A 20,239-nucleotide genomic window follows, 5' to 3' on the forward strand; every position below is an offset into this window, starting at 1 on the left:
GCCACTCGTTTGTTGCTCCCTCTGATTTCTTCTTAAACCACTGCTTTTTCTTCCCTACAGTCTCCTAGCTCATTCCCTTTGCCCTCTTGCCTGCTGTGCCCCCTGACACTTTCCAGTGTGTTGCTGTGTAGAAACTCCTGTGCTCTATACCCTTGCAGCTAGCCCTTTGCCTTTTGAGTGGCAAGAATGCTTTTCTCCTCGGTTTATCATGTGTCATGTTTGAGTTTTGTGTTGTCTTGCAGTACCTCTTTGATGTACTCTCTTTATCACCTTTTTTCTTTGGTGTTTGGATACAGTGTCAAACTTAATTTCTCCCACATGCTGGATGTACATCTGCTTGATAGCATCAGGGCAGGCAAGGTGAAGAGAGGTTGGAGGTCTGGTGTGGAAAGGTCTATGTGAATGGGGTACGAATGGGGCAACTCTGGCTGGGGAGTGAGGGACAAACAGACACTCCTAAGGGGTTCTAGAACCCACAGAAAATGCCTCCAACACTAAGGTCCCCTCTTGCTGAAAATAGGTAAGCGTGTTCAAGAAAAGGAGGCCATACTCTGTCAGCATAGGAACTGTTGAAATCACTCTGTTATCTGCAGAAGATCAAGTTGCCTGCCTTGTAGGTGACACACATGAGCAAACAGAATTCTTCATCCATCACACACACAGTAGCTTTGCCCGTTCCCACTCATTGCTGTTGACTAATAAGGCCCCTGAAATGCTGCTTGTGACAACTCTGAGACAGGACGAGCTGTCCCTTTACACAATTGAGTGCCTCCTTGGCACATCTGAAGCATGGCCTTATGTGTTTGTTAAAAGTTCCCAAGCCTGTAGCTCTAGACTTATTATATGCAGAGGCCATGGGTACAAGTAATGTCCTTTCCAGTGCTTTTTTCTTTTTTTTTTAGATCCAAAAACAACCTTGGCAGATTGATGGCCAAATGGACATTAAGATCAAATGTTGATTACATGGAAAATCATATATACTTCATCTCCTGAGGGTATGATATAAAACTTATTACAGGGAAACAGTCATGGCACCAAGTTTGACTAGACTTTGAGTTCTGTATTGGTCCATCATCATTTGAAAGTGATTCCTGCCTTTTCCTTTCTTAAATATGACCACAGAAGCTCTCTACACATGGTCCTCCAAGACTGGGGTGACTCTCTGTTCTCAGATGTTCTCCATAGCACTTCACACCATTGACAGGTACTTCTTTACAGCGTTTACTTTAGAACCTTGAACTTGCCTCAGAACATACACGAACCCCTCAAGTCTGGTCTCTTTTGTTTGTTTGTCTTTAAGGGGAAAGATTAAGACAGAGTTTTAAAAATATAAGAACCATGTTCTAAATGCTGCCCTTCTTGATGTACCTCACCTATTTTCAGGATTTCTAGCTTTCGATTACTTTCTAAGCTTATTGAGCCGTGTTCTTTTCTTATTGTAAGTGGTCATTGCTCATAATTTATTAATCAAATCATCCCAAAGTTAGTGATGTCAAGTAAGCATTTATTCAGCCTTTGATTCCATGGTTGTGTGATCTCTTATCTTCCCTGAGCCAGTCTGATCTCTGTTAACTCTGAATTAACATAAGTCACAGGCAATCTAGATTTGATGGTGCAGAAGTACACTCCATCACTTCATTGAAGATCACTGAAAAAGATGTGGGTCCAGGGAGGAATAAGCTATGGGACCCCTGTATTTAGATAAGTTCTCTTCTCTCTCAGGAGAGCCAACACGCAGAATAGGTGTTAATCCAACATTTCACAAGACCCAAGACACTAATTATTGTTCGAATCTGAACTGTCTTGTGCTGGCTCACATTTTAAACTCTTCTTCCACAGCTTGTAGACCCATGTTTGAGGACCCTTTAGTAGGAGGGTTTGACAGGCAGAAATGGGTCACTGGGGACAGGTCTTCGAAGGTAATAACCATCCTAGGTTCCACCTCAGTGGCTCTATGACAAAGGTCCTTCTCAAGTTCCTGTAGCCATTAATGAAGCAACCTGCTCCAGCATGACTACCTTACCATGCTGGAATCAAATCCCTCTGAAACCACCAGCCAAAATGTATAAACAACACAATTGTATCCTGGCTGGACATGAAGAAAGCCAGACTCGGGCACGGGCCTTGCCTAAGGTCAACATTACAGTCTACCACACTACCTCAGAGAAATAAATTCCGTGCTGGTCTATAATAGCTCCCAAAGCCCGTCCAGGCATGTGTGGCTTTTAGGACACATTTGCTGGCTACTGACTGAGTTCTGAGTTGGCAGATTCTGAGAATAACATAAAACTTCATCCCTAGCCTCATGATGCACATACTTGGTGACAAACAGAATACTCAAAACCCTTCTGGTCACCTTACAAAGTGCCAAGTGCCTTAAGGGAACAGGTGGCATAATACTGTGGGATTCAAAAGAGACTCTGGGAGGGATCCTGGCTTCAGTTTGGACTTTGTTTAATGTTACTCTGTATTTAATTCTCATTATTGATCTCCCCAATCAAGACACAGGAGAGGAAACCCAGTCTGGACAGATAAAACACTTAAACTGAAACCATCTGAGGCAAATTAAGTATTTTTAAATTACCAGCTCTCCTGATGCTGCATGTCCAGCCTGATGTGGCTGAAGGAAAACCATTTACATCCTGCAGGATGATAGCAACCCTCTTGAATTTACCTCTCAGATTAAAATAATTTGTACTAATCCTGGGACCCCTCAATCCCATTAATTTAAATGTGATTTTCACAGGCAGCCAGAAGATACAAATTACACACTCAATATATGTGTAAAAACTTCCCCACAACCACCTTTTACTCTTCACCTGTTGGAAAGTTTCAAGAATTGAATTGACAATATGGAGCTTAGGGGGAAACCACACACACACACACACACACACACACACACACACACACCTTCAATTTCAAAAGTGACACAGGCACTCACTGCCAGTGTTCTCAGCAGCCAGACTGAAGCAGAGCTGGGAACGGAAAGTCATGGGTATGTTCTGCTGACAGCTGATGACATGTCAGGGGACCTTAGGCAAGCTTTCTGCCTGAGTCTGGGTTTCCTCAAATCTAATCAGACGGCGATAATCTTGGGCCTTGGGCCTTCCCATATGGAGTCACGAGCTAATAATGCCTGGTCTGTGTACTGACTTTCCTGAAAGGAAAGTGCGATCTAAATACAAGGTACTTGTCTTACTCGAGGTGCTTGGAATCTTAATAGCTGTCTCAATTGCGTCCAAAGTGGGCTTCTCTTTGGAAGTGCTTTAAAAGTGGCTGGGGATGGCGGCTGAAAAGGGGGTTTGTTTCTCGCTATCTGTGCCTCACGTAGATTATGGCTTGAGTTTTAGGATGTGCCCAATTTGCCCATCTAACAAAGGGCTTCACAAAAACCCCCATCATTGCAAGCCTGGAAGATGGTTAAGACGGTTCTGCCGCACTCCTTCCACAACCAGCCTAAAATCCACGCGTCAAAACTAATGGCCAAGCAATTAGGGGCTGGGGGTGGGGGCTCCAAATTGAAAATAACATTTGGCTTTGAAAGACCGCCTAGAAACACCAGGTTGTTTCTTGGTTACTAACCACGAAGCTATCTCAGCACGGAAGGCACAGCCCAAAGAGTCTGGAATTCCCTTTCCTTCAGAGTTTTAAATCGCTTCAAAGTTCTAGATTCATTTGTTCATTTTGTTATCATTTATTCCCTTAGGAGGCATATCAGCACTTAAGCTTGTCACCCAAGTGGTTTGAAAATGACCAGTGTTGGGCTATGAAATATGTCGGACTCACCCCCATGAGATTCAAGGATTGAGAAAGCCCAGTCCAAGAATCTCTGTTGGCTGACACACTCCTCAGCTAGGGTTGGGAGTTGAACACCCTTTGGCTGTGTCTGTAGTTAGTAACAGTTTTTATCTACTGTCATCAGAGCCCCTTTGCTGAAGGCTGACACATCTGACTCATCTCCAGATCGTCTCGAGAACAGTCTGTGATCATCACAATTAGGTCCATTTAAGAAGGGAGGTGCTGGAGATGTGAAGTAACTCTCCCCAGGTCATAGGCCAGGTTGTGGCAGAGCCAGAATTTGAAATCGTCCAACTCAGAAACCTGCCCCTTGCTTCCCGCTGCACTAGCACACATTGGCATTGCCTAGAGCTGCCTGAAGTCAGAGAGGGCACAGAGGATGCCTGAGTCCTGCTTCCTGCTCCCTGCTCCCAAGACATCTGCTGTCTAATTGGAGTGAAAGGGAGAGACCACTCATTGATGGCAAGAGAAATGTAAAGGTGACTGACATGTTAATGTAGAAAGGCACTTCTAGTTTGGGTTTTGCCTTATTAGTAGTAAATTGAGCATTACTGAATTGCCATTTTACTTATTTCTTATTTCTATTCAATTGTCAAACTCTGTTGTGAGTTAAGCTGCTTAGAACAGAACTATGCTGTTTGAGGCTCCAACACGAGAAAGATTTTATTGATGTCACTATTACATTGGTTCACAGAGGTGTATCTAGTTGTATTATTTGGGGCTAGGGAAATGGCTCAGTGGAACAAGTGCTTACCACAAAAGTGTGAGGACTGGAGTCTGCATCCCTAGGACTCATGTAAAATACTACACAGGTATGATGTCCCCCTTGTAGTCCCAGCTCTCAAGAGGAAACTTGAGACTCTCCGGGCAAGCTGACTAGCTTGATGAGCTGACTCAGCCATCTGTGTGTTAGGTAAGAGACCCTGCTGCCGTAATGAACATGGACAGTTACTTAGAAGGCTGCCAATGTCAAACTCTGACTTCCATACCCATGTACATCCATTGATACACACATGTACCCCCTCTACTTGTACCCCACACATACAAATCCTCATATATATATCCATGCACACTACATGTTTATAATTTTAGCATATGTAATCTCAGTACTTGGGAGGCTGAGGTAGGAAGATGGTGACTTCAGGATCATCCTGTGCCACCTAGCAATGAATGCCCCATCTCCAAAACCAGCGACAACAAAACGTTTTGGTGGTTGTGGCTCAGTGTCAGGATGCTAGCCCGCCAGCTCAAATCCTTATCCTGAGACCTCAGCCGAGGCCATCAAACTTTTCATAGAACTGTGCTGAATGCACAATGATTTTTCTGTCTCTTCATGACCAAGTACAAATGAGACGGTAAAAGGAAATGAAAGCTGAGAACCCGCTGCACAAGTGTTAATGTGTTAGGTCAACCTTCCAACCCTAGCAGGTGCTAATGTTGCTAGGGAGATAAAAAGCACAAATGACCCCATGCTGGTTGAAAATCTACCAGGGCTAGATAACCCAGGCAAGACTCCCTGTTTCCAACAGAAGGCTCTCTGAAGTGCCCAAGTTGTGCAGCTAAAGACAGATCTATGCTCAGGACAGATATTCCACTGGAGACTGCCCTTCCTCTAGCAACAAGAGAGAGGGTAACAGCTTCACCAAGTCTTCGCAATTGTTTCCTCATAGACAGCCTCCAGAGAGGTCATCAAAAGATCAAGGACGGACCTTTCTAATCACTGAACTTGCCAGGACTCACAGGAGGCTTAGCTGCAGCATTTTGGGTCCAGACTGGCTCTTCTACCTTCTGCTCACCCTTCCCCCATCCCAGCCCCTGACAGCACTATTTCATACTCTTTCAATTCTTTATTTCTCTGTGTCCATTCCAGACCCCGAGCTTTGTGAAGCAAGCGCTGCCTTGAGCTTGTGCGCTACTGCTGGGCTCATCTGGGACAGAGCTCAGTAAATATTTGTTGAGTGGGTAGATGGATGGATAGGCATTGGATCAATGAACAAGTGAACTTAGAGGCATTAAATTCTAGAAAGCAAGTCTTTTCATTCCTTCTGATCATTCATTCTCCAAAACTGCTGCTGTATCAACTGGGCTTTAGGAAACACTCGGTACAATTTACCTCCATCTCTTAACCAAGGCTTCCTTTGTTTAGAAAAACTCAATAATAAATTCTCAAGTCCTGTCGGAACAGCAGGACTGAAGGCTGCTTTCCTGAGTCCCTTACTTTTTTTTTTTTAAATGACCTTACTACATAATAGACTTTTACTATAAAATATAAAGTGGGACTGTATGTAGGCTGGGCAGGACTGGAAAGGAGGTGACTGGCACCGCGGATGACACACAGAGGGACGGGAAGAAAGGACTTGTGGCGGGAAGGCTCCTTCTAGGGGAAGAACATGGAATGAGAAGGTCCCACGAAGACAGAAATCCTGAGTGAAGTGTGTTGGTGTCCTTAGACCTGCAGGTGTCTGCAGCAATCAGGAGGAAAAGAAGTGGAACCTCCGAAGGGAGGGAGAGAAGACCCGTTCCATGCAAGCATTTCCCAGCATGCTTTTTTTCTTCTCTCACTGTCCCTTTGCCAGCTTGCCATGACGCCGGAAACGAGCTAATCAGAGTGTAACGTACTGGTAGATATAATGTCCACTTGCCTTCAGTTTCCCTTAAAGCAGTGACTCTCAGCCTTCCTAATGCTGTGACCTTTTGATACAGTTCCTCATGGTGTGGTGACTCCCAACCACAAAATTATTTAATTGCTACCTCATAACTATAATTTTGCTACTGTTATGAAACATAATGTAAATATCTGATAGGCAGGATATCTGATATGTGGCCCCTGTGAAAGGGTCATTTGACCCCTAAAGGGGTTGTGACTCACAAGTTGAAAACTACTACCTTAAAGAATCTATGCTGGCTTTATCTCAGGGTGAAGAAGCAGACCCGGGCCATGGGCAGAGTGTGTGGTGTGTGTCTGCAGTCCTAGGTGTTCCAGGACTGTGGAAATGTTCAAGTCTGCCAAATAGCCCATGTGTTTCTGCAGTGTTGGATGAATGGGCAGGCTGGAATTAACCTTTGCAAGGTTTCTGTGGGCAGACATTAGTCCCTGGTAAAATGACAAGGACATATACCATCTCTAGTCATTGGGTGGATGCTCAACAGTAAGTAAGGAAATAAAGAAAGTGCTTGTTTCTGGAAAGGTGAAGCCAGAGATAAGGTGGGACTCATACCCATTAGTACAAGGCAGCCTGGGCCACTGGGATGTTTGTGGGTAGAGCCAGGCACTATGCTCCAATGTCTGGTCTTCTACTTATTAAAGTTCAGCTTGCCTTCCAATTAAAACCTGGTTTTAGTGGCTACTTAAAATACACTGTCTTGAAAAGAGTACAGTACAGATGTCAAGCTTAATAGGCAAAAAAGAATCATAATAGATTCATGATGTTTGCAAGGGATGGAAGGTGGGATGACATTATATGTGGTTTATTAGATGACCCTGGCCTTCTCAGATTCACAAATGTTCTATGATATTGTCTCTGTGTTGTTTGTGTATAGCCCAAGAAGGTGTTATAACAACCCTATTTAAAATATGTTCGTAAAATGTTGCCATGGATTGAACTTTTCAGAAACAACAAAACCATTCTATGTGTAGCATTGCCTATTACTGAGAAGTTTTTAAATCTTCATAGTACATTATGTCCTACAGATGCTTGATTTGCATATTTGCTTTCAATTACAGTGGCTTTGAAAATTGCCAGTTAAGTGTAGTCACCACAAATGACTCTGCTTTTATCTGCTTTGACTTCAGAGCCAGTGTCGAGAACTGAATTTCTCTGTTCACAGCATCATAAATTCAGTGAACAAAAGCACCAATCAGGACAACGTTGTCTGTTTTCCCTCTGATAAGACTTTTGAGTGAATTAGTCCAAGGCCGGTCTTCTTGTCAACACTATTTGTTAAAATGCGGTTGTCTCTGTTAGTAAAGTTTTCTGTAAACATAGCTCTTTCCATTTTAACCCTCAGGGTAGAATTGTAAAGTATAAGTCTGGCCTACAGCTTGCTGAGCTTGGAGAGCTTCTGAGATGTGGGCCTTTGCTGATCACTGGAGCTGCCTCCCTTAAACACAGCCATAGTACTGGGACAGTCCCTCTCTGAAGGGAACCCCATAGAATATAATACTTCTGCCCACCCGGAAGTGACCTTATTAAATAATGCCCTGATTCTGTCCCCCTCCCCATATTTCTCATTGCAGAAACAGAGTTGTCAGTCAGTGCTGAGCTGGTGCCTACCTCGTCCTGGAACACTTCAAGTGAAATCGACAAAGGTATGCCAAGTGGAAAACATGGGCCAGGGAAGGAAGGAAGAAAAAAAGCTCACCCATAGCTTGGCCTGATCTTCCTGGAGATGAACTGCTGTCTAGATCATTAGGACGAGGCAGGGGCTGAAATAATCCCCAGCTTGCTTTGTGATGATTTAACATTTAATTATTTGGAATAATTTCTGAAGAAGATTTTTTTTTCTTTTCTTTTTCCCTTCCTCATTTAAAATGTTCCACATGGTGAAAACGCTTCAAGATGTGAGGCTGGACCATTTCTGACCTTCCTGCCTGTGCATTCTAGTAGACCTTATTTGGAGGATTTGATTCTGCCTAAGCCAGGACTGATCAGAGCCATTGGTTGGATGACCTTTTTGGACAACCATTTGATATGCTTGTGGGGTTCGGGACCCAGCATTCAGAACGCTTGTAATTGCCTGTGCGTGCAGACAGCAGCTTCCTATGTACATGTGGGGAATAGATTCTCACCATGGAGTTGCTGCATTAATTAAGGCTTGCCATATGCTAAGCATTGTCTAATCTATGATCCTATGGCCTAGGCACAATGAAGCCCAGGCGCTCTGGCTCCTCCTGCCTCTCCAGCCTTATTTCATTTTAGTCCCCTTTGTCTTGCCTCTGTATCTCTGACTGGATTTCTGTATCTTCTAGTATTTCCTATTCTTCTATCTGGCTTGCCCTTATTCTCCCTGTTTTGTTTGTTTTGCTTTGTGTTTTGTTTTGTTTTGTTTTTCCTTTGCCAATACCCACCCTTCCCCTTCTTTGAGGAACAAACTCTTTCTATTTCAAGACTGAACACAAGCTCTATGCGATCCACGGGCTTGTTCAGTCCCTTGCAGGAAGTACCCTTTCTTTCCTTGGAACTTTCACTCACTCATTCATTCATTCATTCATTCATTTATATATCCAGTGATCCATTGCTTAAATTTGTTTTAGTTTAGTTTTTTTTCAGAATGTGGGGAAATTATTATTATTATTATTGATTTATTCTCTCATGTTCTATCTTGACTGCAGTTTCCCTTCCCTCCTCTCCTCCCAGTCGTTATCCCCAACCTCCTCCCTCCCCATTCACACCTCCTCTATTTCCTTTTAGAAAAGAACAGGCCTCCCAGGCATACCAACCAAACATGGCATATCAAGTTGCCATAGACTAGGCACCTCCCCTCATATTAAGGCTGGATGAAGAGATTCAGTAGGAGGAAAAGGGTCCCTAAAGCAAACAAAAGGATCAGATAGGAGTCCCACAAAAATCATTAAGCTACACAATTATAACATATATACTGTGGGTCTAGATTGGACCTATGCAGGCTCCCTGATTGTCCAGTCTCAGTGAACTCCTATGAGTCCAGGTTAGTTCATTCTGTGGGTTTTCTTGTGGAAGATGTCAAAGTAACACTATATGCAGGTATTACGATAGTATATATAAGCCACCCCCAAAATTATACCAGGGAACTCCTACAACTGACAAATACCTTCAGTGACATGGCTGGATATAAGATAAAAAAAAAAATCTATCTATACTATCTATCTATCTATCTATCTATCTATCTATCTATTATCTATCTATCTATTCATTCAACAAACAGGCTGAGAAAGAAATCAGGAAAACAACACCCTTCACAACAGCCACAAATAATACAAAATATCTTGGGGTAACTCTAACCAAGCAAGTAAAAGACCTGCATTATAAGTCACTGAAGAAAGAAATTGAAGAAGATATCAGAAGCTGCAAAGATCTCATGGACTGTTAGAGTTAACACAGTAAAAGAGCCCATCTTCCAAAAGCCATCTACAGATTTAATGCATCCCCATTAAAATTCCAAGACAGTTCTTTACAGACCTTGAAAGAACAATACTCAACTTTATATGAAAGAACAAAAAAACCAAGAACAGCTAAAACAATCCTGCTTAAAGTTCTTATTAATTCCTTCTTTGGCTATTATTTGTAGAATTAGGATCCATAGATGAATCAGAAATGGGATTCTTTGTGTCTGTTCTTCTCTTAGCTGACATGGTACTTTAAACACCCATCTTCCCATAAGCTTGGAAGAGACTTATAAATAAATGTCTACAAATCTACCTTGTTCTTTGGTGGTGGTAAAGTGGGTGTGAAACCATGGACCTCTATTCATGATAAATAAACTTGAGTAAAATGATGAATCCCAATTTGCTATGCAAGAGACTATTTTGATACTTCAAATGTATAAATACTCATGCCCTACAATTTACTGAGTTTATCCTTAGCTCAGACATAGCCCTGGGTCCAGGGGCTGCAATAGTAAAAGGAGTTCTCATTTTTGCTCTTTCTTATCACCATGATAAAACACCTGAAAGGAAGTAGCAGGGGAGTGAGGGCTTTGTCTGGGCTCACAGTTGGTATGGTCACAGTCCATCATGACAGAGAAGTCAGTGTTCATAGTGGCTTACAGCTGTGGCAGTGGGATTGTAAGCTGCTTTGGCAGACCTGCGGACAAAGAAATCAGGTTGGAACTAGGACCTAGCAATAACCCACAAGGCCACTCCTCAGAGATCCATGATGTTTAACTACATGTTGCCTCCCTAAGGTTTCACAACCTTCCCAACCAATGCTACGTGCTAGGAAGCAAGCATTCAACTATTAACAGCTCCAAAGTCACCACCCAAGTTTTTTGGTTTTGGCTTTGGGTTTTTTTTTTTTTTTTTTTTTTTTTTTTTTGTGACCAGGGCTCTCTTTCTGTTGCTATAATCCTCACTGGAAATCTGTTTTCTGTCTAGGACAGATTGCTTCATAGAAGAACACAGTAGATGTTCCCAATTTTAATGGGCACTTTGCTAGCCATTTCAGAATACCAAAGGAGAGAGAGAGAAAAAAAAGTTCTCATACTTTTTCTAGCATCAAAGAAAATCAGGATTTTAAAAATGAGATTATCTGTTATTCCTCTCTATATTAGGTACCAACACAAGACCCAGGAGGCAGTAGATCTCTAATGCATATTTTGGGGATGTTTTTAATGGGGAAGATGAAATAAAGAACACCAGACATTTGCTTAGTGCCTGTTCTGTGGCACTGCTGTGGTAAATGCTTTCAATATGTGAACTTATTAGCAAGCTCCTTATGGAACCAATGGAGTCGACCCACAGCTACCTATTGAATGGAAGTGATCAGCCTCCCCATCCTCTATACCAAGAAGCCTGCATGGGCAAGAAAGGCCACAGGCAGCTGGTCAAGAACTCATGCTGCCCGGCTTACAGTCTCCTCACCAGCCCTGTTTGTTGTGGTAGTTGTCTTGAGAAGTATGTAGTATAGTGGTAAGCCTTTGGTAATGTGCAGGGTGGTTACCCAGGCTCTTTAATTTGTTCCGGAGAGTCTTCCAGAAAATATGGAAGCTTTCTAGCAATTCTTGATGCCATGTTTTGCTACATGGTTAGTGGAGAATAGTCTTTAATTCTCATTTAGAATTAGAAAGAAAGCTGCTTAAGCTCATTTGTTTATTAATTGCTTAAATCTTTATTGGCTTATTTTCTAGGAAGTATTTGAAAACTTAGAATCCATAGCTGAGTCACTAATCCAAGTTTCTTGGATTTCTCATTCTTGGATTTCTCAGGCTTCCTCACTGCCCGTAGGTTTTATGGGCGGATTCAAACCGGCTTCTTTCGGAGGTTGTGAGGAATCTCCTGGTAGATCCACTTTGGCTGCATCTGGAAAGCTGTTGGCCTGGATCGAGCTTGTGGGGATCGTAGACAGCTATGGTCTTGTAATAAAATTTCCTTAGATTTGTTTAATGAACAAAAGTTTACTCAGTGAATACTACAAGTAAGATCTGTGCTGTGGACTGAATAGGCAGTAATGACGACAAAACCAGCTTTGCCTTTGGATAGTGCTAATGGCTGGAGTTTGAAATATCCCATAAGCTCCTGTGCTCCCAGCTGAGGGCACAGTTTTTGAAGATTGTGAAACCTTTAAAAGGTGGGGCTGGACTGGAGGACTTGGCTCACTGGTAGCCTCTTTCTGTTTCCTGATTGATGTGGTGTCAGGAGCACCTGTCACAGTCCTGCCTCCTGCTGTGCCTTCTCCTCCCATGATCCTTCCTCTCCTAAGTTGCTTCACTCTGATATGGCAGAGATGAGGGACACAACTAATACACGTACTCTTCGGTGCAGCAGGAGAGAGGCTTTAAACAATTGCTTTCACCCTCATAGATTTGCTCAAAAATATCCCAATCTAACAGAGATGTGCATTACAATGGAATAGTATCAAATCACAAGATTTTTCTTTTCTGGAAAACATATGATTCGTTCACGCTCCTTGCGAGGCTCAAGAAAAAGCCACCAGAAGTAGGGTCAGCTGTGTATTCTCTCTGCCCTATTCCTGGGAGTCTGAATGCTTAAAACTGTACCTCAGCCCTAAGGAGCTTGTGGAAGTTGGTCCACCATGAAGCAAATCTCTGAGAATAGGGAGAAGTAAGAACATGAAATAAGAAGGCAGCTATGCTTGCCCAGCTGTGAGTTCTGCAACCCATTACAGACATCATCAACAGGCAGCTCTTGGTGGGAGGATTTCTTCAGACAAGGTTGAAAAATCTGGCATTCCCACGCCAGGCCACATTTCCTGGAGGGCTCTGAGAAACTCCCTAATTACCCTTAGTTCTGGGCAGTGTTGTTTCAGAACAGCTCTTGCCAAGACCTTGTGCTTAAATATCACTTTGCCTGGTTGTATTGCATACGAGGCTCATGTGCTTGCACTCGGAGAAACTACACATGTATAGCCTTTGCTGTCTAAACATAGTAGACAGTTCCCGTCCCCTACATGTCTCAGAGGCTCTTGGCTCTGCTTCCAGTTGTCACAAGGAAGGCTGCGACACAGTTACTTCTCATCGTTTTCTGCAAATGAGTCCATTTTATGGGCCCCAAATTATACCTGACCATCTCAGGACTCTGGAATACACTAGTATAGAGTTCAAACTGACTTGTAAAGAAGTCTGGTCTGTGACCTTGGCTTATCTACTGGGCTCAGAGGGAAGGGTTCTTCTTAAGTGTCTTTTCCAGGATGTTAACCTCAACATTGTGCCTGAAACTTATATCTGCTCACTTACTCCATAGTTAGATGCACTGAGTCTGTGCCAGGTACAACAGGCGGTGAAAATGAAAATACCTGCTCTCTGGGGGCAGTTAGCAAGTCCCAGGCGCCATAGCTAACACTTACTGAGTAGGCACTACTGATTACCATCAAAACCCCAGGTAGACACTGCTGTCCATTTGATAGACAGGAAGACTAGTCAGAGCGAAGTAACTCAGCTAATAAAATGCAGAGCCAGAATTTGATGCTTCAGTGCCCACTGTAAGCTATTTCTGTTATATTCTGATTCATTAGGTTTATTGCAGTAGTTGATCCTGAGATTTAGCATATTTAGAACTTTGTACTTTATATTAGTTTGGTCCTAAGAAATTTGATTTTTTAAAAAATATTTTTATTAGGTATTTTTCTCATTTACATTTCCAATGCTATCCCAAAAGTCCCCCATACCCCTCCCACTCCCCTACCCACCCACTCCCACTCTTTGGCCCTAGCATTCCCCTGTACTGGGGCATATAAAGTTTGCGTGTCCAATGGGCCTCTCTTTCCAGTGATGGCCGACTAGGCCATCTTTTGATACATATGCAGCTAGAGTCAAGAGCTCCAGGGTACTGGTTAGTTCATAATGTTGTTGCACCTATAGGGTTGCAGGAAAAGGATGTTATACAGAGCCCTGGAAAACAAAACAATAGCTTATTGTTTTGCAAGTGTAGTAAGTTATCTCTTACAAGTTTAAACAGTTCAGATCTTGTTTTAAAGAATGTATGGACAAAATTTGCATCTTCTCATTTCTCCAAGCTTCTTAGAAGTCAGCATGCCTATCTTTCCCCATTATGTCATCTCACATGTTAATGCTGTTTTCTTGAGTGCCCCTTGCTCTCCCCAACTAACAGCCCCGGAAATTGGCTCAGCCCATTACCCTCTCTGAACTCTTTTCCTGTGGTAGTAAGCACTGGATAAGACAATTAGTAATATTCACTTCTCCCTTAGATACTAATAGTCTAGTGAGAGAAAGAACCCAAAAGAAGTGGGCACATGATTGTAGGGCAGCTGGTGTGGGGGAATAGAGGGGATGGGAGAGAACCCACATCCTACCAGAGTTCTGGTGCTCTGGGTGGGTGGATGCAGAGGACTGCCACACACTTTCCATACAACCCTGGGTGGGTGTCTGGCTGTGGGAAGCCATGGGGGTGGACAAGGGGCAGACCGAGGTCTCTGGGCCTCATGGAGGCCAGAGATAACAGGTTCTTAGTCTTGGGCATCCCAGATGTAGCTGGACACCACAGTAGAGCTAAGAACAAAGTGGGGGGCCTGGGGTGGTTCAGTCATCCCTGGGGTTGAAGAGAGGAGAGGGCAGGCAAAGAGGGGGCTCTGGGTAGTCCTCACATGGGCAAGAATTTTTGGTCCAGTCCATGGCTGGAACGCAGGAAGGCCTTTAGGGAAAAGCCTATCCTATTGTTCAAGCACGGCACATTGATGAGCAGAGATAGTCTATGGTTTTAGAGTTTTATTGTAGAAAGACAGAAAGAGAGAAAGTAAAGAAAGAGAGAGGCCAGCCATGGCCACGTGGAGAGAAGGGGAAAGGGAGGGGAAAAGGAGAGCTAGAGATGAGAGTAAGAAAGGTGAGAGTTTAAGAGAGAGGGGAGGGGCCAAGCGGCCCCTTTTATAGTGGGCTTGTTGTTGCTACGTAGCTGTGAGGAGGAACATATCTGGCTATGTCAGGTAACTGTGGGGGTGGAGTCTAGCTAGAATGTCAGGAGCTTGGGGCTTTGTGTGACTGACAATCATAGAATTATGGAGTTGGGGGCTCTGTGGTGTCAGGCACCTGTCTCTGAGAACTGCCTTCTCTTGTAGAGTTTTCTACTGGGTCTCTGGAGCAAGTCTCATTCAACCAAAACAGGCTGCCTTTCATTACCCCACACATGATAGATAAATGGGCAATGCACTCCTCACAGCTCAGTGGGGATGGCAGCTCTGAGCATTATAGGATGGAGGAGAAATAGCAAACAAAGGAACCCATCCGGCCATGCCCTGCATCTCTTCCCTGCACAAATGAACATCAGTATGACATATCCGTTTTCTCACCCAATACCTTCTGAATTTCTTTCAAACAGTGCTTCCTTCTTCAGAGTTAGATTTTCTTTCTTTCTTTCTTTCTTTCTTTCTTTCTTTCTTTCTTTCTTTCTTTCTTTCTTTCTTTCTTTCTTCCTTCCTTCCTTCCTTCCTTCCTTCCTTCCTTCTCCCTCCCTCCCTCCCTCCCTCCCTCCCTCTCTCTCTCTCTCTCTTTCTTTCTTTCTTTCTTTCTTTCTTTCTTTCTTTCTTTCTTTCTTTCTTTCTTAAAGATTTATTTATTATATGTAAGTACACTGCAGCTGTCTTCAGACTCCCCAGAAGAGAGCATAGGATCTCATGGTGGATGGTTGTGAGCCACCATGTGGTTGCTGGGTTCTGAACTCAAGACCTTCAGAAGAACAGTCAGAGTTCTTAACTGCTGAGCAATCACTCCATCCCGAGAGTTGGATTTCTACTCTTGGCATTCTAGTACATGTAATTGCCAACCCAGAATGTGAGAAGAACGTGTACAATGCTTTAGTTAGATGAGGCTTGTAAGAAACATTGATATCACCAAATGGCATGTATTGTTCTCATGGTTTACCACAGAATAAGCTTTCTTGTCAACATTAATCATATCAATATAATAATAAAATTAGCAATAATTCTGAATGATTATAGAGTAACTTCCACATACTAGACAACATAAATAGTACCTTATACCAATGATACATTCCTACTGGTTTCCAGGAAGCTAGGACTTAGAGACACTGAGCATCTTTGTTCATTTCTGCTGCTGTGATAAAATACCCTGACCAAAAGCCACCTAAAGGAGGAGGGCTCAATTTTAGCTCACAATTCCAGGTTACAGTCCATTACTAGGGGGACAGCACAACACCAGGAACTCAAGACAGCTGGTCACATCACACTCAAAGTCCAGAGCAGAGAGTAACAATATGCACATGCTCAGTTGTGTGCTTGTAATCAGCTTTATTTCTCCACTCATATAGTTCGGGATCCTCTGCCTAGGGAATGGTGCTGCCCACAAGTGGACTAGGTCTTTTCATACCAGTTAAGAGACTGCACAAACCTGTTCAGAGACCAAGCCAATATAAAGAATTCTTCATTGGGACTTTTTGTTCCAAGGTGATAGGTTGTACCAAGTTGACTACAAATAGGGACAGTGCATTTAGTTCCACTGCTTTGGGGTCTATTGTGCAGCAGATCATAGATTAGGGAGAGCACAGTGAATCCAAGCATCATGTTGGCCAGGAATCTAGCAGCAGGGACAGGCCTAGGGTCCTAATATCCAGTCAAGGACATGCTTCAGTGACCTAAAGTCAACCCACTAGACCATGCTTCTTAGAGTTTTCACTATCTCTGAGTAATACCACAGGGCTGGGACAAAGCCTTTAACACATGACCTTTGGAGAACATTTAAAATTTAGACCAGAGCTGGGGACATTCTTTGGCTAATTTTGCAGTTTTCTTCCACTTTTAAATTGTATACCTTGGGAATTCTTGGCATGTCTTTGACGTGAGTTTAATGGAAACAGACTCACAAATCCTCCCTTTTCCATCATTTTATGAAAAAAGATTTATTATAAAACTCTTACTGAGATTATTACAAATTGTCACTAAATCATCCTGTGCATTGTTCTCCTGTCGAGTTTATGAAAGTCCGGAGGGCACTGCTTTGGGAATGTCTCTTCTTGTAAGAGTTGACTTGGTTCTGGATAATAGGAGCAGTGTTTTTCAACCAAAGTCTGAGCTGTCTGGGGAGAGAAAGAAAATATGCCAGAGTCGTCACTGGACTCTGGAAGTCAGAGGGATGGGGTACTTAGCTTCACTATCCTGATGACATTCCGTGCTGAAGGTGGGTCCCTCTAGACTGCTCCCTCAGCGTCAGCTCCTGGGGCAGGCAGCCAACATCCTGAAGCAACTGCCATTTTCCTGGGGTGATTCATGTGTGAAAGTGTCTCCCCCATAAGAATGCGGGCCATCACGATCTTCCCAGAGTGCAGTTCCTATCATCCCAGAAGTGTTTGTTCATGTAAATGCATCCCAGTTGGGAAGTCTAAGGATGTGAAGGATGGCTGTCCCATCCGAATACATAACCCTTTGCGTCTGCAGTATCTCATATTTGGCTACATTAGTTTTAGTGCTTAAGAGAACTGGGCCTTCCATGTGAGCTGATGTGCGTTCTGCTATTACTTCACAGATAAATTTAGAATGGCCATGAATCTCTGTCTCACAACCCAGATGGTTTGGCTCAGCTTTCCTCTCATCCACTGGGAAGCCTTGAATTTGGGCATAAGCCCTTATCCATGTATGTGGTGCTGGCGATATGGGTAGTGTTCAGGTCTGTGCGATCCAATTCTTCTCTACTCTTGGTCCCCTCCCCCTTGTTAGATGAAAGGTGACAATATAGAACCAACTGTCAGGAACATTCAAAAGGAGCCCTTTTGTCTCACCTTTTTCTTCCTGGCTTCTTTTCTCAGGAAAAACAGACATTCACCTTCTCTTATATTTTTATTATGCAACATACATTGTTTCTGAGAATGATATGGGGGAGGGGAATGATGATTTGTGTGTGTGTATGCCTGTGTGTGTGTGTGTGTGTGTGTGTGTGTGCGCGCGCGCGCGCGCGCGAGTGCGCGCATGTGCAAGGTAGAAATATCCTCAAAATGAGAATATAAAGTTGATGTTTCTCGGGAATCATGCTTGATCTTGCATGTGTTTAACAGATCTGACCCAGAATGACAAGTGAATCACACAGTCCATCAGGATTTTTGTGGCAAGAGTAGGACCAGATCAGCCCCAAACGCACAGCCTCTCGGGGGTGTTCTGAACTGTCATGGGACCAGACCAAAGGCACAATCCCATCAGGCTTCAGAGGAGAGTATCAAGGCAGGATTAGCTTGGCTACAGTCCCATCAAAACCTCAAGGTGAAATTCTCAGTTAACAGACTTTGTTCTTTGCTATCAATTTTAAAAATAAGGGTGAAAAATTCAAAGGGGTTTTATTTAAAAACCTATTCTGTATTACTGAGATGATGTGAGTACTGTGATGGAGTGAGTACTGTGATGGTGTGAGCACTGTGATTGTGTGAGCACTGTGATGGCATGAGTACTGTGATGGAGTGAGTACTGTGATGATGTGAATACTGTGATAGTGCAGAGTAGTATGGTGGTGTGAGTACTGTAAAGGTATGAGTACTGTGAGGGTGTGAGTACTGAGATGATGTGAGCACTGTGATGGCGTGAGTCCTGTGATGGTATGAATACTGTGAGGGTGTGAGTACTGTGATGGAGTGAGTACTGTGATGGAGTGAGTACTGTGATGGAGTGAGTACTATGATAGAGTAAGTACTGTGATGGTGTGAGCACTGTGAGGGTGTGAGCAACTGTGATGGAGTGAGTACTGTGATGGAGTAGGTACTGTGAGGGTGTGAGTACTGTCATGGTGTTACTACTGTGATGGTGTGAGCACTGTGATGGTGTGAGTCCTGTAATGGTGTGAGTACTGTGATGGAGTGAGCACTGTGATGGAGTGAGTACTGTGATGGTGTGAGTACTGTGATGGTGTGAGTCCTGCAATGGTGTGAGTACTGTGATGGTGTGAGTACTGTGATGGAGTGAGCACTGTGATGGTGTGAGTACTGTGATGGTGTGAGTCCTGCATTGGTGTGAGTACTGTGATGGAGTGAGTACTGTGATGGAGTAAGTAAGTACTGTGATGGTGTGAGCACTGTGATGGTGTGAGTCCTGCATTGGTGTGAGTACAGTGATGGAGTGAGTACTGTGATGGAGTACTATGATAGAGTAAGTACTGTGATGGTGTGAGCACTGTGAGGGTGTGAGCAACTGTGATGGAGTGAGTACTGTGATGGAGTAAGTACTGTGAGGGTGTGAGTCCTGCAATGGTGTGAGTACTGTGATGGAGTGAGCACTGTGATGGAGTGAGTACTGTGATGGAGTGAGTACTGTGATGGTGTGAGTCCTGCAATGGTGTGAGTACTGTGATGGTGTGAGTACTGTGATGGAGTGAGCACTGTGATGGTGTGAGTACTGTGATGGTGTGAGTCCTGCATTGGTGTGAGTACTGTGATGGAGTGAGTACTGTGATGGAGTAAGTAAGTACTGTGATGGTGTGAGCACTGTGATGGTGTGAGTCCTGCATTGGTGTGAGTACAGTGATGGAGTGAGTACTGTGATGGAGTACTATGATAGAGTAAGTACTGTGATGGTGTGAGCACTGTGATGGTGTGAGTACTATGATGGAGTAAGTACTGTGATGGTGTTAGTACTATGAGGGTGTGAGTACTGTGATGATGTGAACACTGTGATGGTATGAGTACTGTGATGGAGTGAGTACTGTGATGGAGTGAGTACTGTGAGGGTGTGAGTACTGTGGTGGTGTGAGCACTGTGGTGGTGTGAGCACTGTGATGTAGTAAATCCTGTGATGGCATGAATACTGTGAGGGTGTGGGTACTGTGATGGTACAGAGTACTGTGATGGTGTTAGCACAGTAGTTGTATGGGATTTTGGTGGGGTTTGAAGTTATTGTATTTAAGGGGTTGCTAGGAAACCTAGCTGAAGTTACACAGTAGTTCCTGAGGGACACCTAATAGGATTTCAATTGATTAGTTCAAAATCTAACCCGCAGGGATCCAGGGCAGTGTCAGTTTGCTTTAGATCCTCCAGTTATATCTAGGGAAAGAAATGAGGCTCTCCTCTCAGGGCCCTATACCTTCCAGCCTTAAGCCTAGCTCATTGTTGCTTTAACATTAAATATCTGTGCACAAAAGGACAGCGACTCTGTGGAGGCAGCCCTTACAGCAAATGTAAGTTGTGTTGGAATTCTTGCTGCTTAGCTGGTGAGAGGCTTCAGTCAGGCTCTGGGTGAAAAGCTCCTCTCCCTTCTCCATAATCTCCCCTGTTCCTGCAGCCTGCTGAGCATTTAGACCATGCTCCATGAACTTGGTGTACCTCGTGTGACCCACATGGCAGTCT

General features: G+C 43.6%; 1 protein-coding gene across 2 annotated transcripts in view; it reads left to right on the forward strand.

The window, feature by feature from the left end:
• Ror1 (receptor tyrosine kinase-like orphan receptor 1) overlaps positions 1 to 20,239 on the forward strand; it is a 349,016-nt gene that overhangs the window by 199,054 nt on the left and 129,723 nt on the right. For both annotated transcript variants that reach the window (NM_013845.5, NM_001312690.1), the window contains exon 2: positions 8,036 to 8,107. In NM_013845.5, the coding sequence (NP_038873.2) occupies positions 8,036 to 8,107 (72 nt within the window). The remainder of the gene's footprint in view (positions 1 to 8,035; positions 8,108 to 20,239) is intronic.

The sequence above is a fragment of the Mus musculus genome, chromosome 4, assembly GCF_000001635.26.
Source record: "Mus musculus strain C57BL/6J chromosome 4, GRCm38.p6 C57BL/6J".
NCBI classification, from domain to species: Eukaryota; Metazoa; Chordata; class Mammalia; order Rodentia; family Muridae; genus Mus; species Mus musculus.